We start from the raw sequence: 18,882 nt of genomic DNA, 5'->3' as shown, positions 1-18,882 counted from the left end.
TCACATTGATTGATTTGCGGATGTTGAACCATCCCTGTGTCCCTGGTATAAATCCCACCTGATCATGGTGTATGATGTTTTTATTGTATTGCTATATTCGGTTTGCCAATATTTTGTTGAGGATTTTTGCATTTATGTTCATCAGTGACATTGGTCTGTAATTTTCCTTCTTTGTGTTGTCCTTGTCTGACTTTGGTATCAAAGTGATGTTGGCCTCATAGAATGTGTTAGGAACTGTTCCATCTTCTTCAATTTTTTGGAATAGTTTGAGAAGGATAGGTATTAAATCTTCTTTGAATGTTTGGTAGAATTCTCCAGAGAAAGCCATCTGGTCCTGGACTTTTATCTTTTGGGAGGTTTTTAATTACTGTTTCAATCTCTTTACTTGTTATTGGTCCTGTCAGGTTCTCTATTTCTTCTTGGTTCAGGTTTGGGAGGTTGTATGAGTCTAAGAATTTATCCATTTCTTCTAGATTGTCCAATTTGTTTGCATAGAGTTTTTCATAGTATTGTCTTATAATCCTTTGTATTTCTGTGGTATCTGTTGTAATTCCGTCTTTTTCATTTCTAATTTTATTTATTTGAGGCTTGTCTCTTTTTTTCTTTGTGAGTCTGCCTAAGGGTTTGTCAATTTTGTTTATCTTCTCAAAGAGCCATCTCTTTGTTTCATTGGTCCTTTCTACTGTTTCTTTTGTTTCAATTTCATTTATTTCTGCTTTAATTTTTATTATTTCCCTCCTTCTGCTGACTTTGGGCTTTCTTTGTTCTTTTTCTAATTTTGTTAGGTGTAAAGATTGTTTATTTGAGATTTTTCTTGTTTGTTAAGGTGGGCCTATATTGCCGTGAATTTCCCTCTTAGGACCACTTTTGCTGCATCCCATATGAGTTGGTGTGGTGTATTTTCATTCTCTCCAGGTATTTTTTGATTTCTCCTTTAGTATCTTCAGTGATCCATTGGTTGTTCAGTAACACGTTGTTTAGTCTCCACATATTTGTCACTTTCCCAGCTCTTTTCTTGTAGTTTATTTCTAGTTTCATAGCATTATGGTCAGAAAAGATGCTTGATATGATTTTAATCCTCTTAAATTTATTGAGGCTTGCCTTGTTTCCCAACATATGATCTGTCCTTGAGAATGTTCCATGTGCACTTGAGAAGAATGCGTATTCTGCTGTTTTTGGATAGAGTGCCATATGTATGTCTATGAAGTTCATCTGGTCTGGTTGTTCATTTAAGTCCACTATTTCCTTGTTGACTTTCTGTCTGGATCATCTATCCATTGATGTAAGTGGGGTGTTAATGTCCCCTACTATTATTGTGTTGTTGTTAATATCTCCTTTTAGGTTTGTTAATAGTTGCTTTATGTACTTTGGTACTCCTGTGTTGGGTGCATATATATTTATAAGTGTTATGTCTTCTTGGTGGAGTCTCCCTTTTGTCATTATATATTGCCCCTCTTTGTCTCTCATTACCTGTTTTATCTTGAAGTTTACTTTGTCTGATATAAGTATGGCCACACCCCCTTTCTTTTCTTTGCATTTTTGCTTGTAGTATTGTCTTCCAACCCCTCACTCTGAGCCTCTGTTTGTTTTTAGAGCTGAGATGTATTTCCTGGAGGCAGCATATTGTTGGGTCTTGCTTTTTAATCCGTCTAGCCACTCTGTGTCTTTTGATTGGAGAATTCAATCCATTTACATTTAGAGTGATTACTGATATATGAAGGCTTAATGCTGCCATTTTATTGCTTCTTTTCCTGTTCCTCTGCATTTCCCTTGTTTCTTGTCTGTATATTTCTGACTACCAATTCCCTTTGGTAGTTTTCTGTGATGGTTCTCTTAGTTTTCTCTTTGTCATTTGTGTTTCTGTACTGATTATTTGTTTAGTGGTTACCATGAGGTTTGTATAGAAAATCTCGTAGATGACATATTCCATTTTCTGATAGCTTGTTATTTCCTTAGACTAAGCCGATTCCATCCCTTTTCTCTTCCCCTCAAAGTTATTATTGTCACAAATTATTCCATCTTGTGTTGTGAGTTTGTGATTAAAATGATGAGATTATGTTTATTTTTGATGTTTTCCTTCCCTTTATCGTTTATGTTCTAATTAAGTGTTTGCTAACCTGTTCTGATAGAGAGCTGCAATTTTCTGATTTTGTCTACCTAATTATCTCCTTGTTCAAGGCTTTGTGACCCCGTTTTTTTTTTTTTAAGTATGAGGACCTTCTTGAGCATTTTTTGTGGTGGGGGTGTCTTGTGGCCACCACCTCCCTTAGCTTTTGTTTATCTGGGAAAGTTTTTGCTTCTCCATCATATCTGAAGGATATTTTCACTGGATAGAGTATTCTTGGCTGAAAGTTTTTGTCTTGAGTATATCATTCCACTCTCTTCTAGCCTGTAAGATATCTGCTGAGAAAGCCTGATACGGGTTCCTTGGTAAGTTATTTTCTTCTGCCTTGCTGCCCTTAATATTTTTTCTTTGTCATTAATTTTTGCCAGCTTTCTACTATATGTCTTGGAGTAGGTCTTTTTACATTGATATAATTAGAAGTTCTATTAGCTTCTTTCACTTGTATTTCCAGCTCCTTCCCTGGGTTTGGGAAGTCCTCAGCTATTATTTCTTTGAACAAGATTTCTGCTCCATTCTCCTTCTCTTCTCCCTCTGGAATACCTATAATCCTTGTGTCGCATTTCCTAATTGAGTCAGATATTTCTCAGAGAATTTCTTAATTTCTTTTTTTTAAACTCTAGCATTTATTTATTTACTTATGTTTTTATTATTTTTTTACATACATTTTTTTTTCTCCCGAAAGTGGGATAGTTGTGTATCCCACTTGTAGGTCTTTCTAGTTCTTCTATGTGGGACTCTGCCTCAGCATGGCTTGATGAGCGGTCAGTAGGTCTGTGCTCAGGATCCGAACTGGCGAACCCTGGGCTGCTGAAGCCGACCATGTGAACTTAACCACTGTGCCACCGGGCCAGCCCCCTCTTCATTTGTTTTTAGTCTTAGTTCTCTCTCCTTCTCCATCTGAAGCATCTCTATATTTCTTCCAGACTGCTGATTCTCTCATCCATAATAGCAGCTCTGTTATTCAGGGAGTCTACATTTTTCTTTATCTCATCCATTTTGTTTTTCATCTCTAACATTTCTGATTGGTTTTTCTTTATAGTCTCATTCTCGCTTTTGAAGAAGTTCCTGATTTCTTTGAACTATCTGTACTTTCTTATAACTTGTTGAGTTTTTTTATGATAGCTATTTTGAATTCTCTGTCCTTTAGATTATCAATTTCTGTGCCTTTGGGATTGATTTCGCAGTGTTTTTCATTTTCCTTCTGGTCTGGATTATTAATATATTTTTTCATACTCTTTGATGGCATGGATTTGTGCCTCCTCATAGTGATAGTTTCTGGACAGAGCTTCCCCCTGCTGCCACTGGGTGGTGGTCAAGAGCTATTTATTCTGAGCCCGCCAGGATCCACAGCTTGCTCACATACAGCTGCTGCTTTTCTTTCATATGCGTGCACGGATGCTCTGGCCAACCTGATGAGTTGGAATGCCGAGGTGGGGGGCCACTTTCTTTCCCCTGTGCAACCCTTGAGGCTTCTCGCTCTGTCCTTACTGTTGGCTCTCCTGGGATGCTGGCTTGATGAAGACACCCCTGCAATAGCTTAGCCACCTCTGTGTGAGGTTTTCCCATGGGTTGTGAGGGTACTTGGAGAGGGAAGGTATTCCCTCAGAGGGCCACCTCTCCCCCTCTCCTCTCAGAGCTGTGCATGGTCTCAGGGTCACTGCCGTTCAGGAGCGAGAGGAGATCCCCTTACCTCCTTCCACTTCCTCTGGCTTCCAGCACCTCCACTTTCAGATGTATGGCTGCGTGGGTCTCTCAGATGTCTTTTGTGTTGTGTGAATGTTCTCTGAGAGAGTCTAAGGGAAGTGCTCACTCTGCCACGATGCTGACACCTCTCGGGAGTTTTTAATACTTATTTTTCTCATTATCATCATCCCTTACATACACACCTTGTCCTGGTGACACCAAACACATAGGCTGCCACACTGTAAGGCTTTTAAAAATCTTTATATTGTTAGAACCTGCCATATTGTATTGGTTGAAATGATTGAATGAATATTGAAATGCTACTCTTGGCCACACTGGCCAAGAGGAAGATTTTTAAACTTTATGTTCTTAGATTCCCTCTCATTGCATTTTTTTTTTTTTTGTGAGGAGGATCGGCGCTGAGCTAACATCTGCCAATCCTCCTCTTTTTGCTTAGGAAGACTAGTCCTGGGCCAACATCCATGCCCATCCTCCTCCACTCTATTTGGGACACCGCCACAGCATGGCTTGACAAGCGGTGTGTCGGTGCGCGCCCGGGATCCGAACTGGCGAACCCCAGGCCGCCGCAGCGGAGCGCACGCACTTAACCGCTTGTGCCACTGGGCTGGCCCCATTCTCATCGCATTTTTTGATACGATTAGTAGCTCTCCCTGGGCTTCCTATAATCAGTTCTAATACAGGGCTTATGAATCATATGTAGGAAACTCTTTCCTGTTAGAAGACCCTTTAGAATAGCAGATAGCTTAGAAAGTTGTCAGTAGCCTATCATTTGAGAAATTTTAAATAGCAGTTTATTAGGAAAGGTAAACTTTTCCAAGTATATGGGTTGAACATTTCTAAGGATTTAATTTTGCTATACAAAATTAAAATGAAATATTAGTTTATGCTCATCAGACTGGCAAAAATTTTAGAAGATTTTGTAACATCTTTTGCTATTTCTTATGCATTGCTCATAGAAATTTTTTAGGAAAGAGTCTGACATCCTGTATTAAAGTTCAGAATACACATTTCCTTTTGTGAAATTCCATTTATGGGAATCTATCCCACAGAAATGAAAGCACCGATACATAAAGACATAAATAAAAGGATGCTTACTGTATCATTATTTTTTGTGGCTGATAACTAGTCACAAATTTAATGCTGTCATTAGGAAAATCACTGTATACATTATGGTATATTCACCCTGTGGAATATTATACAGTGATTTAATGTTATGAATTAGAGTTACACCAGATGAATAGAAAGGATTTTCATGGGGGTTTTGTTGAGTGAAAACAAGATAAGAATAATATGTATGATAAAATCCCACTCTTGTAAAACCAGCAATGAAATAATTAATAACCCTTTCATGTGTATTGACATGTATATGTATATATGTATGCATGCATAGGATCATATGACTACAGAAGGAAATATTAAGGAACACACTATAGAGTATTAATTTGGCTTTTGAGGGATTAAGGAAATAAAACAAGAAAAGAAAAAAGTACTAAAAAATGCATAAATATCACGTCTGTCTAAAATTATATATGTTGATTATATATGCAAAGATGTTAAAAAAATAATTTCATAGAAACTGCATACATTTCATAAAAAGTTGTATAATATATACATGGAATGGGAAAAGAGTATCTTAGAAACCACAAAATCAAATTCTTGATTTTTGAGAGTTAACTAAGCATACGTATAATTTTGGTTTGTTTTGCTTCCGTAGTAATTCCACTGAATGAAGAAGTTCTGTTAACATTAGGAAAAGAAGAGGTAAGTCACTTAATGAATTTGTAGTAACTCCAAAAATTTATAACTGAAAGTGTTTTGGATAAGTTCATGACATAAGGAGTTGGGTGAAACCACTTTAAAACCATATTAATTTTTCTATTTTTAATACTTTATAATTTTATTTATTTATTTTTCCCCCAAAGCCCCAGTAGATAGTTGTATGTCATAGCTGCACATCCTTCTAGTTGCTGTACGTGGGACGTGGCCTCAGCATGGCCGGAGAAGCGGTGCCTCAGTGCGCGCCCGGGTGCCACCAGCGCGGGTACCAGCAGCGGAGCACGCGCACTTAACCGCTAAGCCATGGGGCCGGCCCCATAATTTTTCTATTTTGATTTTAATTATGTTTTGTTAAACAGAATAGTTTTAAAGAGTTGTAAAAGTTTTGAATTGAGTCCAAAAATTTGAATTTTGAACTCAATTTATATATCAGAACTATTGGTAAAGTTAGTGTTTAATATGTAAACCTTACTCTTGTACTTAATTTTCATTTTGTTAAACTCTCTTTGTAATAAAAGCAAAAAGGTTAAATATAGCTAGATGATGATACATATACATCTATCCTTCTCCAAACTTAATGTAAATGTCAATAAAGACATCTTTTTAAAGTGTAAGTCCATTTGGTCAAAGTACAGGAGAGAAGATAGAAGCAAACAAGAATTTTAATCAAGGTTGTAGAGCATGGAAAGAGATAAGTATCTGTGTGCCTAGGTACAGAAATAGTGATGAAAAGAGAGATTATCTGCCCTACGGAATTGAAGAAAGGCTTGGTATTTGAAGGAACCTGGTACTACGAAATTCAGGGTTCAAGTGTGGCACTAAAAACAAGATACCTTTAAAGTGAGAACACAGTGTTAGAGCTTCTCTCTCTTACAGTCAAGCAGCTAACTTTTTACCTACATACCTGAAAACTCGAGGCATATGGCATAGAGACATTAAACTATTGAGGCTCTGGACTCAGGGATACCAGGTTGGGTGTTTAGTATGGGTGGTGTGCAGGTCAAAAGTCAGAAAGCCCTAGTTAGCATTTTCATACAGTGTGGTGGAAGTACCAGCTCCTTTCCCTGCTCTGTCTCCAGAGGTCCTGTAGCCCAGTACAAAAATAGCCTCCCTGGGGCTACCCTGGTGGCATAGTGGTTAAGTTCGTTGCACTCCGCTTTGGCTGCTTGGTTTGTGGGTTCCAATCCTGGGCACAGACCTACACCACTCGTCAGCCAGCTGTGGCGCCAACCCACATACAAAATGGCGGAAGATTGGCACGAATGTTACCTAAGAGCTAATCTTCCTCAAGTAAAAAAAGAGGAAGACTGGCTGCAGATGTTACCTCAGGGAGAATCTTCCTCAGCAAAAAAATAAAAAAAGAAAATAGCCTCCCTCAGGAGGTAAAATAATCTTTGGAAAATCTAAATGGCCCAAGAAAAAAGATCTATAAGTATTACTACATGGGGCTTTCCAGTGAAAAAGCAGGGTGGCTGTGCTCAAAAAGCTCCATTCATAAACAGAGTTTTTAGTAAGTTTTTGATTTTTAAATATGAATGTCCAGCCAACACTCATCAACATTTGTGAAATGCCTCCAAATGGAAAGGCAGAAACCCAAAATAATTGACAAAGATAAACCTTAAGGAAATAGAGACAATTCAGGGAACAAAGAGAATTTAATAAAATAATATCTTCAGAGAGATAAAAAGATTTGCTGAGTCCACAAAATAACAGAATGCTAGTTTTTAAAAAGGACCACTTTACATCCCCTAGGATGGCTATAATGAAAAGACAGACAATAACAAATATTGGTGAAGATGTGGAGAAATTAAAACACTTATACACTGCTGATGAGAATGTGAAATGGTGCAGCCATTTTGTAAAACGATCTGGTATTTCCTCAAAAGGTGAAAGAGTTACTCTTTGAACCAGGAGTTTCACTCCTAGGTATATACCCAAGAGAAATGAAAATATGTATGTGTCCACATGAAAACTTACACATAAATATTCATAGCAATATTTTTCTTATTAGCCAAAAAGGGAAAACAACCCTAAATGTCAATCAGCTGATAACTGGATAAATAACATGTGATGTATCTATACAATGATGTATTATTTGTCAATAAAAAGAAATGAAGTACTGATATATGTTATAATATGGAAGTACCTTGAAAACATTATGCTAAATGAAAGAAGCCAGTCACAAAGGATCACATGTTATATGATTTCATTTATATGAAATGTTCATAATAGGCAAATGTATAGAGACAGAAAGTAGATTGTTGCTTGTTGATTCAGGCTGGGTGATTAGAGAGGAAATAGTGAGTGACTGCTAAAGGATGCTGCTAACAGGTTTCCTTTTGGGATGTGAAAATGTTCTAAAATCGATTGTGGCGATGTTTGTACAACTCTATGAATATACTAAGAATTATTGAATTATACACTTTAAATGAGTAAGTTGTATGGTATGTGAATTATATCTCAATAAAGCTGTTATTTTTAGAAAGGAGCAATCAGAGAACAAGAAAGTGCCCTTCTAAAGGGCTCAAATTGCTGAAATAAACACAAAAGAGATTGGTAATTATAGTCATGGAAATCTCCTAGATAGTAGTTAGGAAGGGATAAAAAGAGGAAAATTAGAATAATAGAAGATGAGAAAACTAGTGTATCGACGCAAAAGGACAAAATATGACCAGTAGAAGTTTCAAAATGGAAAAAAGTGGAAGGGAAGAAATAATAAAATAAATAATACATGAACATTTTTCCCAGAATGAAAGATAGTGATGATTCTTCTTCACATTGAAAAGGTCCACCAAATTTCTAACATCATAAATTAAAAATGATACATAACTTGGGGCTGGCCCTGTAGCATAGTGGTTAAGTTCAGTGTGCTCCGCTTCGGCAGTCTTGGTTCGCAGGTTCGGACCCTGAGTGCAGACCTACACTGCTTGTTAGCCATGCTATGGCAGTGATCTATATACAAAATAGAAGAAGATTGGCACAGATGTTAGGTCAGGGCGAATCTTCCTCAAGCAAAAAGAGGAAGATTGTCAACAGATGTTACCTGAGGGTGAATCTTCCTCAACAACAAAAAATGATACATGACATAGTGATCCAGCATAATTTTCCCATTGGTAGCGGCCCTTAGGTTAGCAACTGTTGTTTGGACTGGCCAAAATCCAAACTTGATGCAGTGCCAGCATCTGCCTCAACACTCTACTTTCATTTTAACTATTACAGATAAAGATAACAAAGGGATTGAATATTTAGCGTGTTTCTCATTGTTGTGCATTTTCTTATGCATCCAGTGAGCCAACTCTGTGAGAATTGTTTCTATCATGTCTAAATTTCATTGATAACTTCTACCTACGGTAACTGATCACAGTGCAGCTGTTGTCTTATACCTTTGTTGACTTGATAACCATCAGGCATCAAAAATTCATCATAACCTGCCCCGTCATCTTTCTTTTTCCCAAACAGTGCTTTCACCATGTTTCGGCGAGCCAAGGTCGCTATAGCAAATTCCACTTCTGATGCCAACTGTGTGAGGGTTTTCCCCAAGACCACTCTCAGGTTCAATGATCCACTACATGGGCTCACAGGACTCAGAAGAATTATTATACTCATAGTTATGGTTTATTATAGTGAGAGGACATAGGAAAAGGCACATGGACCCAGCTTACAGGAGTCCTTCCCCAGTGGAGTTGCACAGATGCGTTTAATTCTCCCTGCACCTATGTGTGGCCATATGTGCCAAGTGTTGTTCCAGGGAAGTTCACCCAAGTCTTGTCCAGAGTTTTTATCAGGAGTCAGTCACTATGCCTGTAGAGCCTGCATGACTGACCTCAGCTACTCAGACTCCATCCCCCCAGAGCAAAAATCCATTCACCATAAATCACCAAGTTAGAATAAACTCTCTAATCAGATTGGTACCAAGAGGCCCAAGGCCCCAGGCATACAAAAACACTCATGTTAGGCAGAATATTCCAAGTACTCAGAGCTCATTTTCCAGGAGTCCACCAGGGACCAGTCCTGAACACAGGCCTTGCTTGGTAATGTGGAGAGTTTGTGCAACGTTGGCCTGCTGAGTTAACCCTTTCCTGCATACTTGTCTTTTTATTCTCTTAACAGTGTCTCTTGAAGAACATAAGTTCCTAATTTGATTAACTCTGTTTTATCAAGTTTTCTTTCAAGGTTTGTGCTCACATATAAGAATTTATTTAGGTTTCCATTTATTTGGTATTTAAAATTTATCTCACCAATGTTTTGTAATTCACTATATCAATAGACTAAAAAGAGAAAAAAATCCTTTGATCATCTCAATGAATTCAGAAAGAGAAAGTGACAAAATTCAATATGAATTCATGAATTAAAAAAAAAGACTTCATGGGGCCCGCCCCGTGGCTTAGCGGTTAAGTGTACGCGCTCTGCTACTGGCGGCCTGGGTTTGGATCCCGGGCGAGCACTGATGCACCGCTTGTCCGGCTGTGCTGAGGCGGCATCCCACATACAGCAACTAGAAGGATGTGCAACTATAACATACAACTATCTACTGGGGCTTTGGGTGAAAAAACAAAAAAGGGAGGAGTATTGGCAATAGATGTTAGCTCAGAGCTGATCTTCCTCAGACACACACACATACACACACACACACACACACACACAAGACTTCATACATTGTAATAGAAGTGTGCAGGTGTTGTACATGTTTTGTCAAATTCGTCCCTTTAGTGTTTCATATTTTTGATGCTATTAAAATGGTATTCTTTTTTTAAATTTCAGTTCCCAATTATTTATTGCTGGCACATAGAAATACAATTAATATTTATATGTTGATCCTGTATCTAGTGAGCATGATAAACCCCTTTTTTTCTAGTAGCTTTTTGGGATTTTGTAGGATTTTCTACATAGATGGTCATGTCATCTGAGATCAAAGGCACTTTTTCTTATTCCTTTCCATCTGGATACTTGTTATATCTTTTGCTTGTTTTATTGTACATCCTAGAACATTTGGTAATATATTGAATAAAAGTGGTGAGAATGGACATTTTTGCTTTGTTCCTGATCTTAGTAGATAGCATTTACTCTTTCATCATTAAGTGTGATGTTAGCAGTAGGTTTTTCATATATGCCCTTAGTTAAGTTGAGGAAATTACCTTTTATTACAATTTATGAAGTATTTTTTAATCATAAATTAATTTTGAATTTTGTCACTTATTCTTTCTGAATTCATTAGAAGATCAAATTTTTTTTTAGTTTATTGATATTGTAAATTACATTGATTTTTCTAAAATTGATTTTAACTGTTTAACTATGCATTCCTAGGATAAAGCCCACTTTGCTGTAATGTATTAATCTTTTTTATTTATTGATGTATTTAATTTGCTAAAATTTTGTTAAGATTTATGCATCTGTGTTTATGAGAGATATTGGTCTGTGGTTTTCTTTTCTTGTGACATCTTTATCTGGCTTTGATATCATGGCGATACCAGGCTCATAGAATGAGTTGAGAAGTATTCTCTCCTATTCAAAAGAGTTTGTATAGAATAAGTATTATTAATTTTTTAAATGTTTGTTAGAATTCACAAGTGAAGTCATCTGGGCCTGGAGTTTTCTTTGTGGGAAAATTTTTAACTACAAATTCAATTTCTTTGTGGTTAGTCAGGTTTTCTATTTTTTTCTGAATGAGTTTTGGTAGTTTGTGTCTTTCAAAGAGTTTGTCCATCTCATGTAATTTATCGAATTTATTGACGTAAAATTGTTCAAAGCATTCCCCCATTACCGTTTTAATGTTTTTAGTAATGTCACCTCTCTCATTCCTGATGTTGGTAATTTGTATCCTTTTTCCTCCTGTAATTAGTCTGGGTAATTTTGTTGACCTTCTCAAAGAATCAGCTTTGGGTTTCATTGATTTTCCCCTATTTTTCTGTTTGTTTTTCTATTACCTTGATTTAAGTTTATCATTTTTTTCCTTCAGTTTACTTTTTGTTTTATTTGCTCTTTTTCTAGTTTCTTAGGGTAGAAGCTGAGGACATTAATTTGACAGCTTTCTTTTTTTTAATATAGGCTTTTAGTGCTATAAATTCTCATCTGAGTGCTTTTGCTTCATCCCAGAAATTTTGATTTTGTTTTTATTTTCAGACAATTCATAATAATTTCTTATTTTCCTGTTGATTGCTTCTTTGACCCATGGATTATTTAGAAGTGTGTTTTTAGTATCCAAATATTTGCAAAATTTTCCAAAACCTTTCTATTATTAATTTTTAATTTCATTTCATTGTTGGATCATATCTAATGTAATATCAATATGGTTCCCTTGAAATCTACATTCTTGATTTTTCTTTCCTATTTGTCCTACCTTTTCTCTGTTCCTATTTTCCTCTTTTCCCACTTTCTTGGATTAATTGCATATTTTTAAAAATAATCCCATTTTATTTACACTATTGGCTTATTAGTTATATCTTTTCAGTTTTTCATGATTGCTCTAGGGTTTATAATACATGTCTTTAACTTATTACTGATTCAGATTTAGGAAAAGCTAATGGAAACCCTTGACATCAGGAAAATGGAACACTAGCTAATGTATTCTAGAAACAAACGGATACTAGAAAAAGTCCAGAGTTTATTGTAATTCCCTATAGCCACACAGTCTTCTTTGATGTTCCTCAGATACCTCAGCCACACTCTTGCCTCAGGGCCTCTGTACTTATGATTCCCTCTGCATGGAACATTCTTTTTTTTTTGAGGAAGATTGGCTCTGAGCTAACATCTGTTGCCAATCTTCCTCTCTCTTATTTTCTTTTTTCTTTTTCTCCCCAAAGTCCCCAGTACATAGTTGTATATCCTAGTTGTAGGTCCTTCTAATTCCTCTATGTGAGATGCCGCCTCAGCATGGCTTGGTGAGGGGCAAGTATGTCTACACCCAGGATCTGAACTGGTGAACCCCAGGCCACCGAAGTGGAACACGTGAACCCAACTGCTGCGCCACTCACTGGGCTGGCCGCAGGAACATTCTTTTGCTAGACAGTGACATGGTTTATCTCTTGCCGTCTTTCTGTGTTGCTAAACTGTTAAGCTGATCAGAGAGGTCTTTCCATATCATACTACCTAATAGAACCGTCCCTGCTCTTCATTCTGTACTCTTATTTTGACTTATTTTTTTTCTTCATGGTACTTAAACTTACTTAAGTTATATATTTGTTTGTCTGGATTCCCCTCTTTGTTCTGTTCACCTTTGCATCCCTGACTCCTTCAACAATGCCTGGGAATCAATAACTGATCAATAAATATTTGTTTAATGAATGATATTCATTTGTGTCTGTTTGTATAGTCTCCTTAGAAAAGAGACCTAATCTACTTTATTAATGAAAACTTACCATTAAACTGCCTTTCAATATGAAATTGAAATATATTGCTCAAAAACCCTTCTTGTATTTTTGAATTTAACAATGAAATATTACAAAGAACTTAGTACCTGCTGTGTATTTCCCTTTCAAAGACTTTCTGCTAAGCTTTTTTGCTATTGATTTCTGAACATCAATCCTAGACAATATGTAAATTTCACTATCATTCAGAAACACAACTATTTATGGGATTAAAGACTATGCAATTAATTTGAATTATTTTGTTCTAGTTCCAAAAACTGAGACATGATCTTGAATTGGTACTATCTACTACTCAGTCAAAGAATGAAAAGTTAAAGGAAGACTTGGGAAGGTATATTTATGTTATAATTACCATTAATCATTGATATATGTTGAGTTGGCATTAATTTTTTATTTGGCTGTTGTTTGTTTTGTTTTCCATAATTAAAGGGAGCAACAGTGGTTGGAAGAACAGCAACAGATATTGGAATCTCTTAATGTTCTACACAATGAATTGAAAGAGCAGGTTGTGACATTTTCTGAATCAAGGTACTAAGTTTTGTGTTTTAGCTTTTTAAAACAGGAGAAAATATTTTCATTTTTATGTTACATGAAATATATAGATGAAAAGAAGGTAAATTTCACCAGAAATTATGAGTCTTACCCTACCTTTTGCCCACTATTAGTTACATGATCTTTTATGAATGACTTGACTTGGTTGTACCTTTAGTTTTCCTACATGTTAAATAGAGAATATTATTTTCATAAAGCTAGTTACTTGGTTTCAGCAAATGAAGTTTGAACAAAGTTTTTGATCAACTTTATGAGTAACCAGTTACATATTCTTATGTATTTTATCAGTGAAATATTTCTCTTATTTTTTTAAAATCTGTTAGAGTCTTTAATGAGCTGAAAACTAAATTGCATGATATTAAAGAATATAAGGAGAAACTCTTGATTACCTTGGGTGAGTTTCTAGAAGACCATTTTCCTCTGCCTGATAGAACTGTTAAAAAGAAAAAGGTAAGTTTTAGAGAAGACATTCATGTAGATATTCATATATGAAATTGTTTCAGATAGGTTCAAATGTAAATTTTCTGATAAATTTTTGTATGTTTATTATACGTTTCAAAGATACACACACAGAGATACATGTACAGAAATATTCCATAATCACATTATAATATTTATTGAAAAATTAGGAGCAACCTAGTTCAATAAAGTAGGATTAAATACATTTTTTATATTGTATCTGTAGGTTGGGGAAAATACAGCTTTTAAAAATAATGTATTGGGGGCTGGCCTGGTGGCGTAGCGGTTAAGTGCGGGCGCTCCACTTTGGCGGGCCAGGGGTTTGCAGGTTCGGATCTCAGGTGTGGACCTATGCACTGCTTGTCAAGCTATACTGTGGCAGCATCCCATATAAAGCAGAGGAAGATGGGCACAGATGTTAGCCCAGGGCCAACCTTCCTCAGCAAAACGAGGACGATTGGCATCGGATGTTAGCTCAGGGCTAATCTTCCTCATACACACACAAAATAATGTGTTGAACACTATCAAAGGAGTTAATGAAATGCTCACAATTTATTGTTAAATGGATAAAATACAGATGATTAAATTGAATGAGTCTAATTTGTACCAAAAAATGTAATAGTGCTTATGTCTGGGGGCTAGGATTGTAGTGAGATTTGTTTTTGTTTTGTTTTCAGTATTTTCTAAAGTTTCGATGATGAACATGTGTAACTTCTAAAATCAGAAGAATGTTCTTTAAAATCTGTTAGTTAATATAAATTATTGACTATTTTAATAGTAGTTATGATGGAATAAACCGTTTCCACAAAAGCAGTAAATATTTCATTGGGTGACAGAAGATTGGGAACAACCACTTTAATTCCTGTTTTAAAAACAGTATATAGTATAAATATATAGAACTTGTGGAAGTGGAATAGGCATTGAAACTGGCACTAGAATGATCTTTCTAAAAAAAAATAGTTTAATCATTTTTCAACATAAAACTTTTGATGTCTCCCTATGGGATGAAGTTCATATTCTGGACTTTGTTTATCTCTTTAGCTTCTTTTCCAAACGTTCTTTATCCATTTGTTACGTGAATTCATTCAATCATGCTACTGTAGTTCCATCAAGTAGGCAATGACCTGTCACTTTTTTGTGCCTGGTACTTTCTATTCCCTCTGCTTAGAAAACACTTCCTATCTGTGAGCCTGGCAAATTTCTATTTAGGCAATTCAAGTATCATCTTTTGTGTGAAGCATTGAATGAAGTTTGTGTCATTTTATTAGCATTTATCACGTGATTTTGTAGTGATCATTTATGTCTATCTCCCTGTTCGCCTACCATGCACTGTGAGCTCCTTGATGTGTCTAACTCATCTTTGTATCTCTATTATCTTGCATATCTATTACAGTACCTTCTGAATTCATATTTATTGAATGACTGTGAGTATATTAGGAAAAGGAGAAAAAATTTTCTTACAATCTGTGTTTTTTTATTCTTCCCTTTCTTCTTTGTAACTATCAGTAGGCTTTGCATTTGTTATGAACTTTGTCTCCCTTTCTATGTGTTGTTATTTATACCCCTTATTAATTTCTGAAATTGTTGACAGCCTTCTGTTAACCGTTTCATTAAGTTCATGATTCACTGATTTTTTCTTTTTTTTGGTGAGGAAGCTTGGCCATGAGCTAACATCCACTGCCAATCTTCCTCGTTTTGCTGAGGAAGATTGGCCCTGAGCTAACATCTGTGCCCATCTTCCTCTGTTTTGTATGTAGGATGCCTCCACAACATGGCTTGATTAGTGGTGAGTAGGTCCGCACCTGGGATCTGAACCTGGAAACATCGGGCTACTGAAGTGGAGTACGTGAACTTAACCACTATGCCACCCGGCTGACCTATGATTTGTTGATTCTTAGTGATCATACTCCTACAATAACTCACTGACTTATTTTTTGATCCTAGTCTCCCTTTTTTTTCCAACTTTTTTTTTAACCTATTAAGTTTCTCCACAATAGAACCAGAGATTTGAGGCATTCTGAAAAGGAAGCGTTGATTACCAGAAGCCATCATAGGTTCATTAAATCATATTTTATAAGCTCACTGTTTTTTAATGAAGTATATGAGCTATTAATACATGTTACAAAATGATAGGTTTCTTTCTCTCTCTCTCTCTCTGTCAAGCAGTAATACTGGATGTATTAGTTGGCTCTAGCTGCCATAACAAAATATTATAGGCTCAGTGGCTTAAACAAAAGAAATTAATTTTTTCACAGTTCTGGAGGCCAGAAGTCCAAGATCAAGGTGCCGTCAGGGGTTAGTTTCTGCTGAGGCCTTTCTTACTTTCTGTGGATGGCTGCCTTCTTGCTGTGTCCTCACATGGCCTTTTCTCTATGTGAGTGTAGAGTCCTTATTATAAGGACACTAGTTCAATCGAATTAGGCTCCCACCCTTATGACCATATTTCACCTTAATTACTTCTTTAAAGGCTCTGTCTCTAAATATAGTCACATTGGGGTTAGGACTTCAACATATGAATTTTGGGAGACACAATTCATTTCCTAACACTGGACTTTATAATTCACAGATGTATACAAAGGATAAAGAAACAACTAAAATCTCTCCACCAGGTCATTAATATTAGGTGAACGTCATATGAGACATCTTCCTGAATACATATATGTGTAGAAACATAAATGGATGGGTGGATCAATGTAACTTTGTACATGCTAATATAAAATAAATATTAGATGTAATTTTACTTAAATTTGATAGAAGAAAAATGAGTGAAGTTGAATTGTTGAACTCAGATAAATATTTCTTTGCTTCAAGTGGTTTGAGTTCTGGAGAGATCTGTAATATAAAGAAAACAAATTATGAAAAACATTATTAAAAATTATAATAGTTTAATTTCATCTTTTAAGTAGTATTAATTGACTCCCTGCTATGAAAGATAAGGCAGTTAACATTCTTCCTCCTATATGCTCGTTTATATTCTGTCCTGATACCATCATTCATGTGTATGTTTAATTTTTATTCTATATTGTATTGGATTCAATGCTTATCATCTTACCATTCATTTTTGATTTCTTAAGTTTAATCCATCATTGGATTTGATAGGTTTCTTTTACAAGTAATGTATTCAAGAAAAATTCCTGGGTGTTTTATGTTTTGAATTCTTGAATGCTTAAAATACTTTATTTGCCTGTATCCTCAAAGGATATCTTTGGCATATTTTTTTTAAATCTCAAGACTTGCTAGGGATTGCTCCATTCTTCTGAGACGGAATGTGCTGTGGAGAAGTCTGAGGCCAGCCTGTAGATGTCTGGCTGATTCTGACTGTATGCCTAAGGAGTTCTTTATCTTTGAACTTCAAAAATGTAACAGGGATATATCACGATGTTAATTGTTCAATATCAGTTTTGCTTTGAGGATATATTATTTCCAGGGGCAGATTTATGTCACAATTCATTTCAAGGAAATTTTATTTTATGTATCTTACACTGTTTATCATATCTTTATGTTGAAACATTTTTTCTTTACTTGCTTTCATTATATTTTTCCTCTGCATTTTCTTTGATTGTCTCAAACCTTTATATTTTAATCTGTGCCTTGCTGCTTATTATTTCTTTATCAATTCTATAATTGTGTTTTCTTCGATCACTAGTAAATCATATGCTGCTTTTTACCACTCTTCCATTTGGTAAGGTGTTAGAGGTCAGGATATTTTAAGATCCGGCTTTACTATCTTTACTCAGGAATCACATTTTTGTCAGGGTTATTTTACTATTTCTTTAATGTATTTGTGTTTCTTTAAGACGTTATAAGGACTTCATGGCAATCTTTGGTGTCAGGAAAGTACTAGCTGTCAGTATAGTAGGTGACTTTGCAGTTAATTGAATGTCTGAACTCAAAAGCTGCTGATTAGGATTATTATTATTTTGAAAGATTTCTAGCAGTTTTTCTTAGAGCTTTGTCCTATTGAACATTTTTGACAGTAATTTGGATAAAGAGGTATAAGATGTGGTCATCAAAATTTGCAAATGATATAAAACTAAGAAGGCTAGATAGTAAATGTATTGGATGACAGAATTAGGACTATATTTTTCAGCTGGCCAGGAACTAGGCCGAGTAAAATAGGATGATATTTAGTGAAGGTGCATAAAATATCTTTCTTGGATTTAAAACATTAAAGAATGAAGGAGACATAACTTAGCTACAAGTATGAAAGAGACTTCGGCATTTTAGATGATAGTATGCTCAGATAGAGGTCAGCAGGATGAAATAGATGTCCAAGAGCTAATGCAATCTTAAACTTAATAAATGGAGTTCCATCATCTACGAGTATGAAGTGAGTGTTCCTTTTCATCTTTGGTGTTCAAATCACATCTAGATCATTGTGGAGGCTGCATTACAAAAAAAAAAAAAATAGACAAATTAGAGTACATTCAGAGAGCAACCATGATATTGACGGGCCACAAGTCCAGGGCTTATGAAAAATAATTGAAGGAACTGATGATGATTAACATGGAGAAGACTTGAGGCTCATAATAGCTGTCCTCAAATATTGGAGGAATTCTTGGATGGAATTGGAATGAGATTTATTCTCTGTCATTCCAAGGAAAAAAGAACAAGTAACTTGAGTTAACATGAACCCTCAAGAACTGTAGAAAGATGAACAAGGCTCCCTGGAAAGCCTGTCTTAAAGGTTGTTTCAACCGCATTTTTGTGAACATGACTGTGTAATACAAGCAGGTTGTTTCCTTTCGAAATTCTTTTTAAATCATCTAATTATAAATGTTTGGTTTTAGTACACCTTGGTACCATTGTAATTAAATATTAATTTTTTAAATTGTGTAATGAATACACAATTTAAAATCTGCCATTTGCAGAACTGAAATGTTAATTGTTTGTTATTCACAT

The 18,882-nt window shown here is 35.6% G+C and overlaps 1 protein-coding gene across 6 annotated transcripts in view; it reads left to right on the top strand.

Moving 5' to 3' along the window:
- Positions 1-18,882, top strand: part of CENPK (centromere protein K) — a 72,075-nt gene that overhangs the window by 22,576 nt on the left and 30,617 nt on the right. For all 6 annotated transcript variants that reach the window (XM_087443340.1, XM_087443342.1, XM_087443341.1 and 3 more), the window contains exons 6-9: positions 5,544-5,590; positions 13,218-13,300; positions 13,399-13,497; positions 13,845-13,971. In XM_087443340.1, coding sequence (XP_087299466.1) covers positions 5,544-5,590; positions 13,218-13,300; positions 13,399-13,497; positions 13,845-13,971 — 356 coding nt within the window. The remainder of the gene's footprint in view (positions 1-5,543; positions 5,591-13,217; positions 13,301-13,398; positions 13,498-13,844; positions 13,972-18,882) is intronic.

This window comes from Ceratotherium simum, chromosome 18, assembly GCF_057802395.1.
Source record: "Ceratotherium simum simum isolate JZ-2026a chromosome 18, ASM5780239v1, whole genome shotgun sequence".
Classification (NCBI taxonomy): Eukaryota; Metazoa; Chordata; class Mammalia; order Perissodactyla; family Rhinocerotidae; genus Ceratotherium; species Ceratotherium simum.
This window is presented reverse-complemented; position numbering and strand designations above follow the sequence as displayed.